Source organism: Schistocerca nitens, chromosome 3 (assembly GCF_023898315.1).
Source record: "Schistocerca nitens isolate TAMUIC-IGC-003100 chromosome 3, iqSchNite1.1, whole genome shotgun sequence".
Classification (NCBI taxonomy): Eukaryota; Metazoa; Arthropoda; class Insecta; order Orthoptera; family Acrididae; genus Schistocerca; species Schistocerca nitens.
This window is the reverse complement of record NC_064616.1, coordinates 452,481,965-452,498,696: the sequence shown is the minus strand read 5'-3', so window position 1 is coordinate 452,498,696 and position 16,732 is coordinate 452,481,965. Positions and strand designations below refer to the sequence as shown.

The window sequence follows — 16,732 nt, the reverse complement described above, 5'->3', positions numbered from 1 at the left end:
AGTTGCACAGCAGAGCATTTAGCTGGCTCTCCCCAACCTGTGGCTTACTAACGCGTTGCGTTATATCGTTATATTAGCGTATACATATAGGAAAGGGCCTTACAAGATGTAAACACTTGTGCTGCGGAAACAAACCTATTCTTTGGATGTATATTTATTGTGGGAAAGCATTTACTGACAAGAGGACGATAATATGTCAGGCTGAGTCATACGAAGTAATTTGTCAACAATGCATATCAAGGCAAGTTACACCCACAGGCGTGCTAGTTTACGCTACAGGGACTCAAGTCATCCACAACTCAATGACATTAACAAGAGAGGATACCATTGGGATCGCAGCGCGTCTGAGTTTGTCAGTAACACAAGACTTGCACAAGTGGGTGTTGCCGCGGTTCTTCCGGCAACGATTACATTTATGTTATGAATACAAACTAACAGCGGTAACTAGTAGCACTTCCTTACCTAAATACTACATTAATTCCTTTTTTGTATTGACTGCACGGTGAATCATACAAGTGAGGTGTTGCAATGTAACGCATTTCTCTGAAAGTGGCTATTAAAGTGAAATGATGCGTCAAACCTTAACAATTTAAGTTAGTATATTTGTTATTTATATAATTTTCACAGCCCAGCCCCAGTTTCTGTGATCAGGAACTGAAGGGACTGAGTAGGATTGTCACGAACGACAGATTTATTCCTACAATACGTTTTACATTTTCTGGAAATTTTTCGACGAGAAAACAACGGCAACGTGGCTAAAGCATAATATGAGCAACTTTACTTCATCAATTATAAACGATGTATTTTACCGAAGCCTAGAACTGTCAATTACTTAAACAGTATGTTATTGTAACATTTACGTTTTTCCATTCGTAGTATCACGCGTTTCTGGAAACCATTCCTATTTTTTAGTACTGTGGAAATTCACATTATTGTTGGATGTCATGTCTGCAAGTGTAGTGTTCCGCTTCTCTTGCCCTGTGTCCTCTTTATATGATCTTACGTTACTGTACCGTCTCCACTGGGCAGAAGTCCATAAACACGCAAAACATCATCCACACTGTTTATCACAATATGTTATTATTTAACGTAAAGCAAACAGTGTGGATGACGTTTTGCACATGTGCGATTTTCTGCATACTGAAGAAGTCACAATAACTGGATCACAAAAACAAGACTGCAGGGCGAATGAAGCAGAATAGTGCGCGCACACACACACACACACACATCACAACAAATACTACGGTAAATTCCATAGCACTTGAAAATGGGAATTTCACGACACGCGTCGTGCTACCTATGAAAAAAAAAGCTTATGTAGTGCAGAAATTAAGTATTTACATATTATTATTGGGTATTAAGAAGAGTGCAATATGTTTCCTCTTAGCAATGTGGCATTTCAGTAATTTTTTGAAGTATTCTAATTTTAATTACATATTTGACAACCTCGTGAGTGAAATGATCTTCAATGAAGCAGTGAACACCTGATTTTAGAAAGAAATGTTCCATCTTTTACGTAACTGCTTTGTTATTAAACATCAGTGACATCTCGCTACTCACCTCAATTCTCCATACGGTGATGCCGGCCTGTTTGCCGGCGTCCTCGAATGCTGGTGGCACCATGGCAGCAGCCGCAGCTATGACCTGTCTCGCCGGCTTCGCAGCTAGCAATGACGGCGCCGTCGCGGCGCGCGCCAGCCTTCGCGGCGCTGGTCCTACTGCGCATGCGCGAGAGCAGAGGCGTGGCCGCGCAGCGACTCCTCGCCGCCACCGCCGCAGGACACTCGGGGTTCACAGAGTTGATAGCAGAAAACTAGCGTCTGGCCGTGCTGCAGTCAATAACTCTAAGCATCGTGGCAGGTAATCGAAAAGAGGTTGGATATACTGTTAGGTAATCCCCTCCACGCGACATCGCAGACATCAACGCTGGTTGCTGGACTGCCTTGGCCGAAGACATGTTATACGGGCAATTTGTCGGGCAAGCGAAGCAGTGGTATCAGTAATTCCTTGTTGCCTATAGCTGCTTTCCACTCTAATTACTGTAGATTGAATGTATCGTTCGTCTAATATACCACGAGAGACAAAACCAGTAGATATGGTCCGCGCAGTATATGGAGGCTGATGCGCAGTGGGCAGTTTTCGACTGAAGCGCCGGGCTCCTTTCGGAACGAGAGGCCTTGCTTGTTCGCCTGCTTTCGGCCGGTCCGACACACGCTGCGGTGACAGAATGTAAATGCACGCGAAAACGATTTTACAGAAAATATTCGGTGAAAATATCTAATTTTTGCGGTACTTACAGCTTCGTGTGTCAGCTTTATGAAGACGTGACCGTTGTTTCGTTAATGGTCATAGTTATTGTGATATCTACACTTAAGACACTAAGTGAAATTCGAAAAAGTTTGCAAGGAAAAATAGGGGTCGTTATGATTTTATATTTGGTGCGTACGGTATACCGGGTGATCAAAAAGTCAGTATAAATTTGAAAACTTAATAAACCACGGAATAATGTAGATAGAGAGGTAAAAATTGACAAACATGCTTGGAATGACATGGGGTTTTATCACAACCACCCCATATTGCTAGACGCGTGAAAGATCTCTTGCGCGCTTTGTTTGGTGATGATCGTGTGCTCAGCCGCCACTTCTGTCATGCTTGGCCTCCCAGGTCCCCAGACCTCAGTCCGTGCGATTATTGGCTTTGGGGTTACCTGAAGTCGCGAGTGTATCGTGATCGATAGACATATCTAGGGATGCTGAAAGACAACATCCGACGCCAATGCCTCACCATAACTCCGGACATGCTTTACAGTGCTGTTCACAACATTATTCCTCGACTACAGCTATTGTTGAGGAATGTTGGTGGACATGTTGAGCATTTCCTGTACAGAACATCATCTTTGCTTTGTCTTACTTTGTTACTCTAATTATTGCTATTCTGATAAGATGAAGCGCCATCTGTCGGACATTTTTTGAACTTTTGTATTTTTTTGGTTCTAATAAAACCCCATGTCATTCCAAGCATGTGTGTCAAGTTGTACCTCTCTATCTACATTATTCCGTGATTTATTCGGTTTTCAAATTTATACTGCCTTTTGATCACCCGATATGTTGCTGTCGCGCGCGCCAATGATAAAGCCAGAATGAAATATCCACAACATTCCTCATATTCCATAAACGGTTTGAGATATCGAAATGAGATTTTGGCAAATGACAGTATGCAAAGAGAAAAACATTTTGCCGTATGGGCGTTCCGCTAACTACAGACTTTTTCAACGAAATAATGTAATTTTTAAGGGCCATCGATAGCTGGTGAAACGAGAAATGCTGTGGGTTAAAAAAAAAAAAAACGTAAGTGAAGACGCTACACGTTTTTGTACAAGCTGTCGTTACTTTTCATTAGCTTCTCACTTAACACACTTAATAAACCGCAGTTTCAGTATTCCCTCGCAACTGCGTCTGCACAACATGCTTGTGAGGTGACAGAGTGTAAACTTCGCTGTGTTTCGGCAAAAGAAGCAAATTTTAACATGGTAACAAGAGAAATGTAGGTATTACTCAAAATACGCCACTCATGACGCATCTCTGTAAGTTATAAATGGGTAACAACCGAGACGAAAATAAATCGCTGCGTTTTCAGCGGAATTATTTTTAGACAATAACCAACGTAGGGGTGCCAGGAGATCTTTTTGAGTGGTCACCATGCGGAAGTGGGCGTGGGCACTTACAAAAATCTGAGCAAAGGCTTCAGTATGGAACGGCACTACCCCTCCAGCGGTCGGTATTTTCCCTACAGCAGCTGCCCACGCAACCTCCATCACTATCGTCCTACCCACGCGTGCCCTGTTGGTGGCTCATCTACCGGCCACGTTACTCTGCGTGCCTCTACCGGCGCCCAGTTTGATGCCGTGTTCGTTGATTTACGGAAGGAGTTCGATACCGTTCGCACTGCTACCTAATGAGCAAAACACGAGTGTACGGAATATCAGACCAGCTTTGTGACTGGATTAAACAGTTTCCAGGAAACAGTGTTTCATTCTTAATGGCTAGAAATCTGCAGACGTGCCCCTGGCGAATATTACATGACTATTACTTTTCGCCGGCCGACGTGGCCGTGCGGTTAAAGGCGCTGCAGTCTGGAACCGCAAGACCGCTACGGTCGCAGGTTCGAATCCTGCCTCGGGCATGGTTGTTTGTGATGTCCTTAGGTTAGTTAGGTTTAACTAGTTCTAAGTTCTAGGGGACTAATGACCTCAGCAGTTGAGTCCCATAGTGCTCAGAGCCATTTGAGCCATATTACTTTTCACAATATACAGGCTGGTTATAAACAATCTGAAAAGCTTGTCAGGACGTTGCAGGGTAGGTTGTGCGGACAAATAATTTTTAAGCAAAAAATTACCATTGACGATAGTGAATCAGGCCATTGCGCGCGCAGATTCAAGCGGCCACCGGAGGCAGTGTCGCCAAACTTGGGCGTCGTTTGGTTTCCTATAACCGAACAAGAGAGTGATACAAAAACGAGATGGGACTATAGTAAGAATCAAACCCGAGCCAGTCGTCTCGTGCGCAATCGTCTACACTATGGTAGCAACTGACATTAATTGTACACGGAGGGACGGCCTCATTGCTTAAATTTAACGCTAATTAACTCGGAAACGGAGCAATGTATCGAATTTTTTAATGTAAAGATTACTTTTCAGCGCCGGACTGAGTGGCCGAGCGGTTCTAGGCGCTACAGTCTGGAACCGCACGACCGCTACGGTCGCAGGTTCGAATCCTGCCTCGGGCATGGATATGTGTGATGTCCTTAGGTTAGTTAGGTTTAAGTAGTTCTAAGTTCTAGGGGACTGATGACCTCAGATGTTAAGTCCCATAGTGCTCAGAGCCATTTGAACCTTTTTTTTTTCAGCACAAACAACGCTGCAAAACCCTTACACGTTCTTCCGAATGTTTATGACCATTCTGTGTATAAACAGGGTGTTTGTTTCAATTTGGGACGTCTAAATATATCAAAAAGGCAACGGCCTTGCCGCAGTGGAAACACCGGTTCCCGTCAGATCACCGAAGTTAAGCGCTGTCGGGAGTGGCCAGCACTTGGATGGGTGACCGTCCGGGCCGCCATGGGCTGTTGCCATTTTTCGGGGTGCACTCAGCCTCGTGATGCCAACTGAGGAGCTACTCGACCGAATAGTAGCGGCTTCGGTCAAAGAAAACCATCATAACGACCGGGAGAGCGGTGTGCTGACCACACGCCCCTCCTATCACAATCCACGGCTGAGGATGACTCGGCGGTCGGATGGTCTCGATGGGCCACTTGTGGCCTGAAGACGGAGTGCTGGTAAAGGGGACATATGTCTGTGCTGCAACTGACCACTTCTTAACCACGCTACCTGCGTGGACGGGGTGAACTTCCTACTTTCAAAATGTGAACCGCCCATTTTTATCGTATATTCGGATTCTGTGGCCAAAAATGAGTACGGTTTAATCCATTTGTGGTAGATGGCGCTGTAATCGACAAATAGCAAGTGTGCCAGTTTTTGGAATTAAAAACCTGCACATTTGAGTCAACATGTCATTTACGATGTAAGTGTAAACCTTTGGGTTCTAGCGGTTGATATTGATGTTCATACGTTACTTGAGTGTGGCAAATGTGAATGTAAAGTACAATTAATATGGAGTAGGAGGAGATTAATGTTAAAGTCCCGTGAACAACGAGGGCATTAGAGATGGAGCACGAGCTCGGATTAGGGAAGGATGGGGAAGGAAATCGGCCGTGCCGTTTCAAAGTAACCATCCCGGCATTTTCCTGAAGCGATTTAGGGAAATAACGGGAAACCTAAATCAAGATGGCCGGAGACGGGTTTGAACCGTCGTCCTCCCGAATGCGGGTAATGTGGACGGACATTTTTGGCAAGCAGGCTATTTATATGGTATAGTAGTTTTCTGTTCCCTGTGGGGTTGATAGTGGCTAGTCACCAAACCATCGGAATGCTTGATTTCGGTGGCCGCCCTGCAACCATTATTAATACAGTAACTGATAAGGTACAGTGTCCACGCATACTCGCAGAGATCAAGCACCCTAATGGTGAGACTCAATGGGACTCAAGAAATCAAGCATCCCAATGTGAACAAATGGTTCAAATGGCTCTGAGCACTATGGAAATTAACATCTGAGGTCGTCAGTCCCCTAGACTTAGAACTGCTTAAACCTAACTAACCTAAGGACATCACACACATTCATGCCCGAGGCAGGATTCTAACTTGCGACGGTAGCAGCAGCGCGGTACCAGGTTGAAGCGCCTAGAACCGCACAGTCACAACGGCCGGCCCAATGTCAACAGAAATGTATTACATCCACTAAATTAATGTGTGGTGTTTGTTCTTTCGGACATGTTCGAAATAACATGCACTACACATTCATGTAACTGATGCGCCTCGATGGACAATGAATCCTTAACCTTAAGTACGAATGCACGTTTACGTTTGCCCTCCAGCGAGAAACTAAAATTAGCGAGCATGGAGGATATGGACGGGGACTGCGGATACTAGGCGCAGGGGGAGGGGGGGAAGGGGGGGGGGACGTGAGTCGGTCGGGGAGTGTGCCGAGATAGTTCACGTGTTTGCAATAACACTGTTTCTAGATGCCGCAGTGGTTAATTCAACTGCCTAGTAAGCAGGAGATTCGGGATTCGAGTACTGGACCGCCACACATACTCACTCGTCGCCGCTGATCCTGAATGAAGGGCTGATGCAGCTGATATAATTAGTTCCTTCCCTTTCTTTTCCTTTCTCCCTGCCTCCACCTTCAATTTACATAATATTACATCCACGTCGCTGTTCCTGGATTACGCTAAACGTACTTTCTAACCAGACATTGAAACGGCTAGCCATATTATGCTGTAAAATCAAATTTGGAACACTAAAGTTAATTTTGAACATAAATCTTAACGAAATTTCCTGGCAGATTAAAACTGTGTGCCGGATCGAGACTCGAACTCGGGACCTTTGCCTTTCGCGGGCAAGTGCCTCCACCATCTGAGGGCACAGTTCGAGTCTTGGTCTGGCACACCGTTTTAATTTGCCAGAAAGTTTCATATGAGCGGACACTCCGCTGCAGAGTGAAAATCTCATTCTGGATAAATCTTAACCGTTAGAACACAAATGTTTACATATATTTATGAAGATGGTTACTGCTCTTTCGGACATGTCCGAAAGAACAGATACCATCTTCATAAATATATACACTTAAGGCTCACCGGCATTTTGACCATCTTCTTCTGTGTGGATGCACAAACAGTGCCCGAACTCTTACGAGAATCGGCAAAAAGCCGCGAGTAATTATAATGGGCAGGGGCACTATGAATATAGTGCGGGACAATAAGTTGGGAATGTGGGTCTCACGGGAGGCGTGCCAGTCATAAGTCCCTGTAGTCGCCCTAGCCCCTGCGTCCTCGGTGGCTCAGCTGGATAGAGCATCTGCCATGTAAGCAGGAGATCCCGGGTTCGAGTTCCTGATGGTGCACACATTTTCAACTGTCCCCATTGCCTTATATCAACGCCTGTATGCAGCTAGGGGTATTCATTTCATTGTAACTACAAATGTTTACATTTACATCATAAAAGAAATGTAGAATAAAATGCGTCTGTTCTTATTTGCGCAAAGAGGCACCCTTGCTATTTGTCGATTTCACCGCCTTCACCACGAATGGAAAACAATGGTTTGAGAAAATCGTATGTGCTTAATTGGCGCACAGATTTGCGTAAGGAGGACACAATAGTAAGCATCCCTTGTGTATGGAAACAACTGAAAGAGTTGAAAATAAATCACCAGGTCCAGCTGGAATCCCAGTTTGGTTTTACACAGCACCTGCCCCTTACTTACAAGGGAACCTCCCCATCGCACCCCCCTCAGATTTAGTTATAAGTTGGCACAGTGAATAGGCCTTGAAAAACTGAACACAGATCAATTGAGAAAACAGGAAGAAGTTGTGTCGAACTGTGAAAAAATAAGCAAAATATACAAACTGAGTAGTTCATGGGAAGATATGCAACATCAAGGAGACTGGGAACGCGGGAGCGCTGTTGTCTCGTGGTAACGTGAGCAGCTGCGGAACGAAAGGTCCTTGGTTCAAATCTTCCATCGAGTGAAAAGTTTATTTTTTTATTTTCAGTTTATGTGACAAACTCTTATGTTTTCATCACTTTTTTGGGAGTGATTATCACATCCACAAGAAAACCTAAATCGGGGAAGGTAGAAGAATCTTTTTACCCATTCGCCAAGTGTACAAGTTAGGTGGGTCGACACCATATTCCTGTCATGTGATGCACATGCCGTTACCAGTGTCGTATACAATATATCAGATCTGTTTTCCTGTCGAGGAATCGGTTGACCTATGACTCTGCGATCAAATGTTTTCGCTTCCCATTGGAGAGGCACGTCCTTTCGTCTACTAATCGCACGGTTTTGCGATGCGGTCGCAAAACACAGACACTAAACTTATTACAGTGAACAGAGACGTCAATGAACGAAAGGACAGATAATAACTACGCAAAAACAAAGAAAGTAAAATTTTCACTCTAGGGAAGACTTGAACCAAGGACCTTTCGTTCTGCAGCTGCTCACGCTACCACGGGACCACGGCGCTCCTGAGCCCACGTTGTCCATGATGTTGCCTATGTGGCCCATGGACTACTCAGTTTGTATATTTTGCTTATTTTTTTACAGTTCCACACAACTTCTTCCTGTTTTCTCGATTCATTTGTGTTCAGTTTTTCAAGGCCTATGCACTGTGCCAACTTATAACTAAATCTGAGGGGGGTGCGATGGGGAGGTTCCCTTGTTAGCTTTCATTTATCGCGAATCTCTCACCCAGCACAAAGTCCCAATCGACTGGAAAAAGCGCAAGTAACTCTTGTTTATAAGAAGGGTAAACGAACAGATCCACAAAATTACAGACCAATATCCGTAACATCGGTTTGCTGCAGAATTCAAAATATTCTCAGTTCGAATATTATAAATTTCCTTGAGACGGAAAAGCTTCTGTCCACAAATCAGCACGGTTTTAGAATACATTGCTTGTCTAAAATTCAGCTTGCCCTTCGCTCACATCCTATAATGCTAACTGGCGGATTTGATATTTCTAGATTTGCGAAACGCATTTTATACGATGCCCCACCGCAGACTGTCAACAAAGGTACGAGCATATGGAATAGATACCCAGATATGTGAGTGGTTGGAAGACTTGTTAAGTAATAGAACATAGCGTGTGGTCCTCGACAGCGAGTGTTCAGCAGGTACAAGGGTATCGTCAGGAGTGCCCTATGGAAGTGTGATAAGACCACTATTATTTCCTATATACATAAATGATCTGATGGACAGGATAAGCAGCAATCTGCTTTTCTGTGAGTAGTAGGGCAACAAAGACATCATCCCTCTCTGCATTGTTGCCAAAATTATTCAAGATAGCAAATCAAAGATGGCGGCAGTAGATGTTACAATGCTGAAATGACGTCATGGTGGGAAGTTCAGATTTTGGCGGGAAGAAAGGTCAACTGGGCTCCATCCACTAACCTAACCCCATCTCCTCCCCTCCCCTCTCGCCCCCCCTTCCTCCTCCCAGAAAATGGCGGAAGAAAGGTCACTTGGGCCACCTCCACTAACCTAAAAAAGTAGCGGGAAAAGTTTGGTGGGAAAATAGGTCAATTGAGTTACCTCCACTAACCTAACTCATCCAACCTCTACTTCTTCCTAGTAATTGGCAGGAAAAGGACTAAGTCTGTGTCTAGCTGCTGGAGAGGAAGGAGTGTACATTTTTTTTTTTTCAGTGCGAAGCTGGAACAATTTATTTGGGGATGGATTTCATATAGGTATGAAAAGGGGTTCACTATACTTTCAGATATCTTCTTTTTCAAGGTCATCCCACTACCCATTTTCACATCCGGAATACATACTCATGGATCATTGTATATAGGAAAAATCTTAGGATTTTTGGTAGATCAGCGAATACGACAAACAAATATTCTAGTATCTAATCTTTATTAACTCTTACATATACATTTACATACAGAAAACAACCCTTTCCTTATTTTTGTTAGGTGTAGTTTTCATAATGTCCAATTTAATTTTTAACTTATAACATAATACCGCATCTGAATCATCTATTTATTTCTCCAGCCAGTAATTTGACAAATACAGAGAAGGTTTGTTTTTTAACTCCTGTGTATCTCTAAATTTTTTACTGTAAACTACCTCTTTTATGGCTTTAACAATTAATTCTGTTTCTTCTGGTAGTTCTTCTAGACGAGAGCATTTGGGGATTTAATTTTTCCTCTTATTTGCCGCTTGACACTATTGTTATAACAACACTCCACGTCCTCCTGGGTGTAGGCTGCCAGTTCTTCTGGTAAACATTCTTGCGGATTTTCGGTGTAGAAATTTAAGTTTACAACTTTTGCAAACGAATTGCCATTGAGGGTTGTTTTTCCGTCGGTTTTAAGCTCTGCAAACGGTTGTTCTGTTTCTAAGTGTATGATATTAAGCCCACCACATTTCGATATAATATATCCATCCTTTTTAAGCAGATCCAAGAAGGAATGAAGTTTGATAAACAGATTTTTCGTGTGTCCTTCAACATAGTAAACATGCCCCAGTCTGTCGAGACCTGCACCGAACTCAGGACCTGCGGCAGCAGCAAACTCCAGCGTGTCTGAACCTGTAGCGACCACATGGGATCGTCTAGCACACACAGCCCAATTGCTGGAGAAGGGCACGGAGCTGATGTTGTCTGTCTCACTCATTGATTTGTGTGATGAGGACACATGGTCTGCTCCCAACACATCGAATGCTGCTGGTGGTCCTAAACAACAGCAAGACGGAGGACAGTACTGGTCACCAACATATGACCCATCTCAGCAAAACATCTCCATGCTAGTGCAGGTACAGAGTGCAGATCCTGTGGATAACAAGGCATGAAGTGTACCCATGCTTTTCAGTTACACAAACAATTTAAATGCCAGTGGAACAAAACGTGTAAATGTGGCTATAGAAGCACATCAGGACTGGGGCTTGCATATGAGAATAGAAATTGAAAATGCATCGAAGGGTGCTAAAGTGACTATTTCTGAGTTCGACTGTGGCGAAATATGTCATGCAGAGTGCTACATAAATCAGCAGATGACTACAGAGTATTATCCAACTTGTATCGCCCCGACATTTGCCTTACTGGTGTGACACTATCTATTAGAACAGTGTATGATGACTCTGCACTATGTGTGAAATCAGGTGACAAGTGTGTTTATCTATGAGACACCTCAGTCTTGAACTTATACAATCTGGACACTGCATTTCGCATTGCACTGTAGAGATTGGGTTGTTGGTTTTTGAGCATAGACTCTGCATACAATGATGTAACCTTCTTACATGTGCAAAGTGTACATGTTGATGATTTGGAGCAGAACCTTTTTTGCACACGAATGCATAACCAAAAAAGAAACAGATTAAATGTGCGTGTGAAAAACCTAGTACTGTGAGGCACCCTTTGACTTGAAGGAGATGCGTGCGGAACCTATTGCATATAAAAAAGTTTTGTTTGGGATATACTGTACAGGTGCGAAGAAGAAGATAAAGAAAGAATCTGATGATTCTTTTGAAATAATGAATCCGATGTATGATATTTAAATCAATAATGTATGTATTATATAATGTCAAACTGTGTTTGTGTTTTATTTCATACCTCTCTCGCTACAGTCGATGTATTACACATGTTAATAGCATCATTATAGGTGTAGCCTTGAAAAATAATGATGATATTAATAAGAATAATATTTGGACTATAACTTCCTCTTCTTCTCCTGCTGCTGGCTGACTGAGGAAGGCTGAGATCACAGAGCTGCTGAGCCTGCCCTATGCCCCCACCAATGATGTTACCAGATACCACTATCCTACTCCCTGAAGTCTAACACGTGACTGGATTCAGGGTATCTATTGGTTTCCGCCATTTTTCACGAGGCCGCCATCTTGGATTACGTCACAGAGGGACGACAGCGCCCTCTGATGGCGGCACTGTGTACTAGGGCAGTTGGACTCCAAACCTCATGGTGAACACAGTGGATGGAACTACTGGCTATGACAACTCGAATTGTTTAAATAAACACTGCATGCAAAATAGACTTACGGGCATCCTATCCAGCAGTCCAGCACAGAGTGAGTCCTTTTCCCACCAGTTCCAAGGAAGAGGTTGTGGCTGGATGACTTAGGTTAGTGTAGGTTGCACTATTGATCTATTTTCCCACCAAAATTTTCCCATTTTCTTAGCTTAGTGGGATCTATATCTGAACTTCCCGCGAAAATTTGAACTTCCCACCAAAAATTTCCTCGCCATTTTCTTAGGTTAGTGAATGTAGCCCAATTGACCTATATTCCCGCCAAAATTTGAACTTCCTACCCCGATGTCATTGCAACGTTGCCACATCTATTGCCACCACCTTGTATCCGCTATCTTGAATAAATTTGGTAACAATGCAGAGTGGGGCTGTGCTGCCCTTGCCCTACTAATGCTGTGGTGTATGGTAAGGCGTTGTTGAGTGTCTGTAGTAGGATACAAGATGACTTAGAAAAAATTTATAGATGGTGACATGAATGGCATTTAAATGTAGAAAAATATAAGTTAATGCAGGTGAATAGGAACAACAAACTCATAACATTCGATTACAGCTTCAGAAGTGTGCTACTTGGTGCAGTCACGTCGATTAAATACCTAGACGTAACACTGCAAAGCAATGTGAAATGGAATGAGCTTGTAAATACTGTAGTGGAGAAGGCGAATCGTCAATTTCGGTTTATTGGGAGGATTTTAGGAGAGAGTTGTCAATCTGTAACGGAGACTGCATACAGGACGCTAGTGCGACCTGTTCTTGAGTACTGTCGAGCTTTTGGGATCTGTACCAGGTCTCATTAAAGAAAGACATCGAAGCATTTCAGAGGAAGGCTGCTCCTTTTCTTACCAGTAGGTTTGAACAACACGCAAGTAATATGGAGAGGCTTCGGGAACTCAAATGGGAGTCACTGGAGGGAAGGTGACGTTCTTTTCGAGGAGTACAAGTGAGAAAAAGTAGAGAACTGCCATTTTAGGCTGACTGCAGAACGATTCTACTGCCGTCAACGTACATTTCGTTCACGGATAGCGAATATAAGATCAGATACATTAAGGCTCGTATGGAGACAGACAGTCGTTTCTCCTTCGCTCTGTTTGCGAAGAAGAAGATATGTGTGAATTTCTAAGGGACCCAACTGCTAAGGTCATCAGTCCCTATACTTACACACTACTTAAACTAACTTACGCTAAAGACAGCACACACGCCCATGCCCGAGGGAGGACTGGAACCTCCGGCGGGAGGGGCCGCGCAATTAGTGACATGGCGCCTCTACCCGCGTGGCCACTCCGCGCTGCTCGTTTGCTAGTGGAACAGGAAAGGGAATGACTGGTAGTGGTACAGGCTACCTTCCGCCAAGCACCACACGGTGGCTGGCGGAGTTTGTATGTAGATGTAGATACACGCTGAAGAACCAAAGAAACTTGTACACCTGCCTAATATCGCGTGGGGCCCCCGCGGGAATGCAGATGTGCTGCAACACGACGTGGCACTGACTCGACTAATGTCTGAAGTAGTGCTGGAGGGATTTGACGCTATGAATCCTGCAGGGCTGTCCATAAATCCCTAAGGGAACGAGGGGGTGGACATCTCTTTTGAACAGCACGTTTCAAGGTATTCCAGATATGCTCAATATTGTTCATCTCTGGTGAGTCTGGTGGCCAGCGGAAGTGTTTAAACTCAGACGAGTGTTCCTGGAGCCACTGTGTAGCAATTCTGGACGTGTGGGATGTTGCATTGACCTGCCTGAATTGCCCAAGTTTGTCGGAATGCACAATGGACATGAATGGATGCGGGTTACCAGACAGGATGCTTACGTATGTGTCATCTGTACACACGCCCCACACCATTACAGAGCCTCTACCAGCTTGAACAGTCCCCTGCTAACATACAGGGTTCATGGATTCCTGAGGTTGTCTCCGTACACGTACACCCGCTCGATACATTTTGAAACGAGACTCGTCTGACCAGGCAACATGTTTCCAGGCATTAACAGTCCAATTTTGGTGTTGACGGGCCCAGGCGAAGCGTAAAGCTTTGTGTCGTGCCGTCATCAAGGGTACATAAGTGGGCCTTCGGCTCCGAAAGCCCATATCGATGGTGTTTCGTTGAATGGTTCGCGCGCTGACACTTGTTGATGACCTAGCACTGAAATCTGCAGCAATTTGCGGAAGGGTTGCATTTCTGTCACGTTGAACGATTATCTTCAGTCGTCATTGGTCCCGTTCTTGCAGGATCTTTTTCCGGCCGCAGCGATGTCGGGCATTTGATGTTTTACCGGATTCCTGATATTCTCGGTACACTGGTGAAATGGTCGTACGGGAAAATCCCCACTTCATCACTACCTCGAAGACACTGTGTCCCATCACCGAGCGAGGTGGCGCGGTGGTTAGACACTGGACTCGCATTCGGGAGGACGTCGGTTCAATCCCGCGTCCGGCCATCCTGATTTAGGTTTTCCGTGATTTCCCTAAATCGTTCCAGGCAAATGCCGGGATGGTTCCTTTGAAAGGGCACGGCCGACTTCCTTCCCCATCCTTCCCTAATCCGTTGAGACCGATGACCTCGCTGTCTGGTCTCCTTCCCCAAACAACCCAACCCAACTGTGTCCCATCGCTCTTGCGCGGACTATAGCATCAGGTTCAAACTCACTTAAATCTTGATAACTAGCCATTGTAGCAGCAATAACCGGTCTAACAACTCCACCAGATACTTGGTTGTCTTATATAGGCGTTGCAGATCGCAGCGCCGTATTCCGGCTGCTTACATATCTCTGTATTTGAATACGCATGCCTATACCAGTTTCTTTGGCACTTCAGTGTAGATTGTGCTAAGTGGATTGCTGGTGGCACTTTGGAACCCACGAGTGATTCCTTTCTTTGATATCATGCGATTTTTTAACCACCCTCCACAATCGTCAACGGTACCTATCTGTCAGTACATGAGGTCTAGCGCTACTCAGGTGGCATCCTCGTTGTAATTCACTGTGCTCTCCTGAGAGACTCATTCAGCTATTACTACTTCTCTATTGACAACACATTATTCTACTGCGCTTTTCATTCCCTCCTCTTAGCGTGGACGGCGATTGTTTTGAGGTGTACATTTGTCATTTGCAGTTGGTGATTTTTGTTTCAGAGCCGTGTAATAAGTGCATTTAAATTATTTTGTATTTCTGTTTAGTTTTGATTATACAAAACAAGGGTGTTAATGTGCAGTCCTAACGCACCGACTGCACACTGACCAGCACAGCGCCGCGAAACGGCATCAAGAAGGCGCTGATCCGCACGTCGAACCAGTCGCCCGTCGTTGTTCGTGCCCAGTTCGGTTGCAGACTTCGAGAGCATCGGTACTAGCAATAGGATGCTGATACTTAGCCTGCATTCTGCGAGTGGTAACCGGGAACAGAAACTGCTTGTAGGAGGCACAAATAGCACCTCAAATTATGTTACATTTATATCTTGAAATATTTTGTACAGCTGATTTGGTTTCCTGTCACTGGCCATCGCAACTTCTCTCCTTCCTTGCTTGTGTCGGTTCTAATCTCCCACAGTAGCCGACTCAAAACTTAATATTTCTCATTTACAAAATAATAATGATGTTAACATAAAATTGTTGAATATAAAAAAAACAAATATGAGGAACGGAGATAATGATAACTTACGAAATAAAATAAAATTAAATGTGAGTGAATTTGGATTGTGTGAGTGAACAGGAAGAGGTATAGGAAGCGTAATGGTTGCATGTAACACTTCCCGCCTCCCTGCATACTGGTGGGTCCGTCTCTCGTGGCATCTAGTGGTGAGTTCCGCGGTACATAAGTGATTTCGGATACTTTCGATCAGATAGTGTAAATGAAAATGGATAAACTGTACATAGGGCCCTAAAATGTCACTAACGCAGCCGTTATTCTCTAGATTACGTACAATACGCGAGAGTTGAAAATGAATGTTGAGTGTAATGGTTTCCACAGCAGCCTTGGTGACTGGTAAGATGTGTTGCTCAACAATGCACGCTGCCAGACGACACAATTCAGCTCCCTTGCGGCCAACATTTTAGCATAATTTGAAGCGGAAACACTTTACTGGTTAACGTCGGATTGTTGAGAAAACTCTAAAAAAGTGTAGCTAGACTATAAACAAAACTGTGTACAGAACACTTGCGCGATATATTATTTAGTATTGGTCGAGTGGCTGGAATCCGAACCACTTCGGATCTTTTCATTTCAAGAAACACTATTAAGGAAATTTAGACAACCAGCACTTGTAGATAGCAGAACAACTCTACTGCCAACAACATACATCTCGCGTAAGGACCACGAAGACAAGATAAATCAGGGCTCGTGAAGAAGCATATACTCGGTCGCTTTTCGCCGACTTTATTAGCAAGTAGAAAGGAAAGGAAATGTCTAGCAGTGGTTCAAGATACGCTTCGCCAACCACCGTGTGGTGGGTTTCGGAGTATGTATGTATGTATGAATGTATAGATAGATGTAGCCCGCCAACTGCCTTTATATGCACACATGTTCTTTGTTATTCGTTATTTACAGCTCTCCCGCAGAGGAGGAGGAAGGGCTTGGCAGTGGCCTT

The 16,732-nt window shown here is 44.2% G+C and overlaps 1 protein-coding gene and 1 pseudogene across 2 annotated transcripts in view; one reads left to right on the top strand and one right to left on the bottom strand.

Annotated features, from left to right (window-relative positions):
• LOC126248379 (gelsolin, cytoplasmic) overlaps nt 1–1,663 on the bottom strand; it is a 315,183-nt gene extending 313,520 nt beyond the window's left edge. For both annotated transcript variants that reach the window (XM_049949318.1, XM_049949317.1), the window contains exon 1: nt 1,561–1,663. In XM_049949318.1, coding sequence (XP_049805275.1) covers nt 1,561–1,623 — 63 coding nt within the window. In that variant the 5' untranslated portion in view covers nt 1,624–1,663. The remainder of the gene's footprint in view (nt 1–1,560) is intronic.
• A 3,349-nt stretch (nt 1,664–5,012) lies between these two features.
• On the top strand, nt 5,013–5,130 carry LOC126250026 (5S ribosomal RNA; annotated as a pseudogene).
• The last annotated feature ends 11,602 nt before the right edge of the window (nt 5,131–16,732 follow it).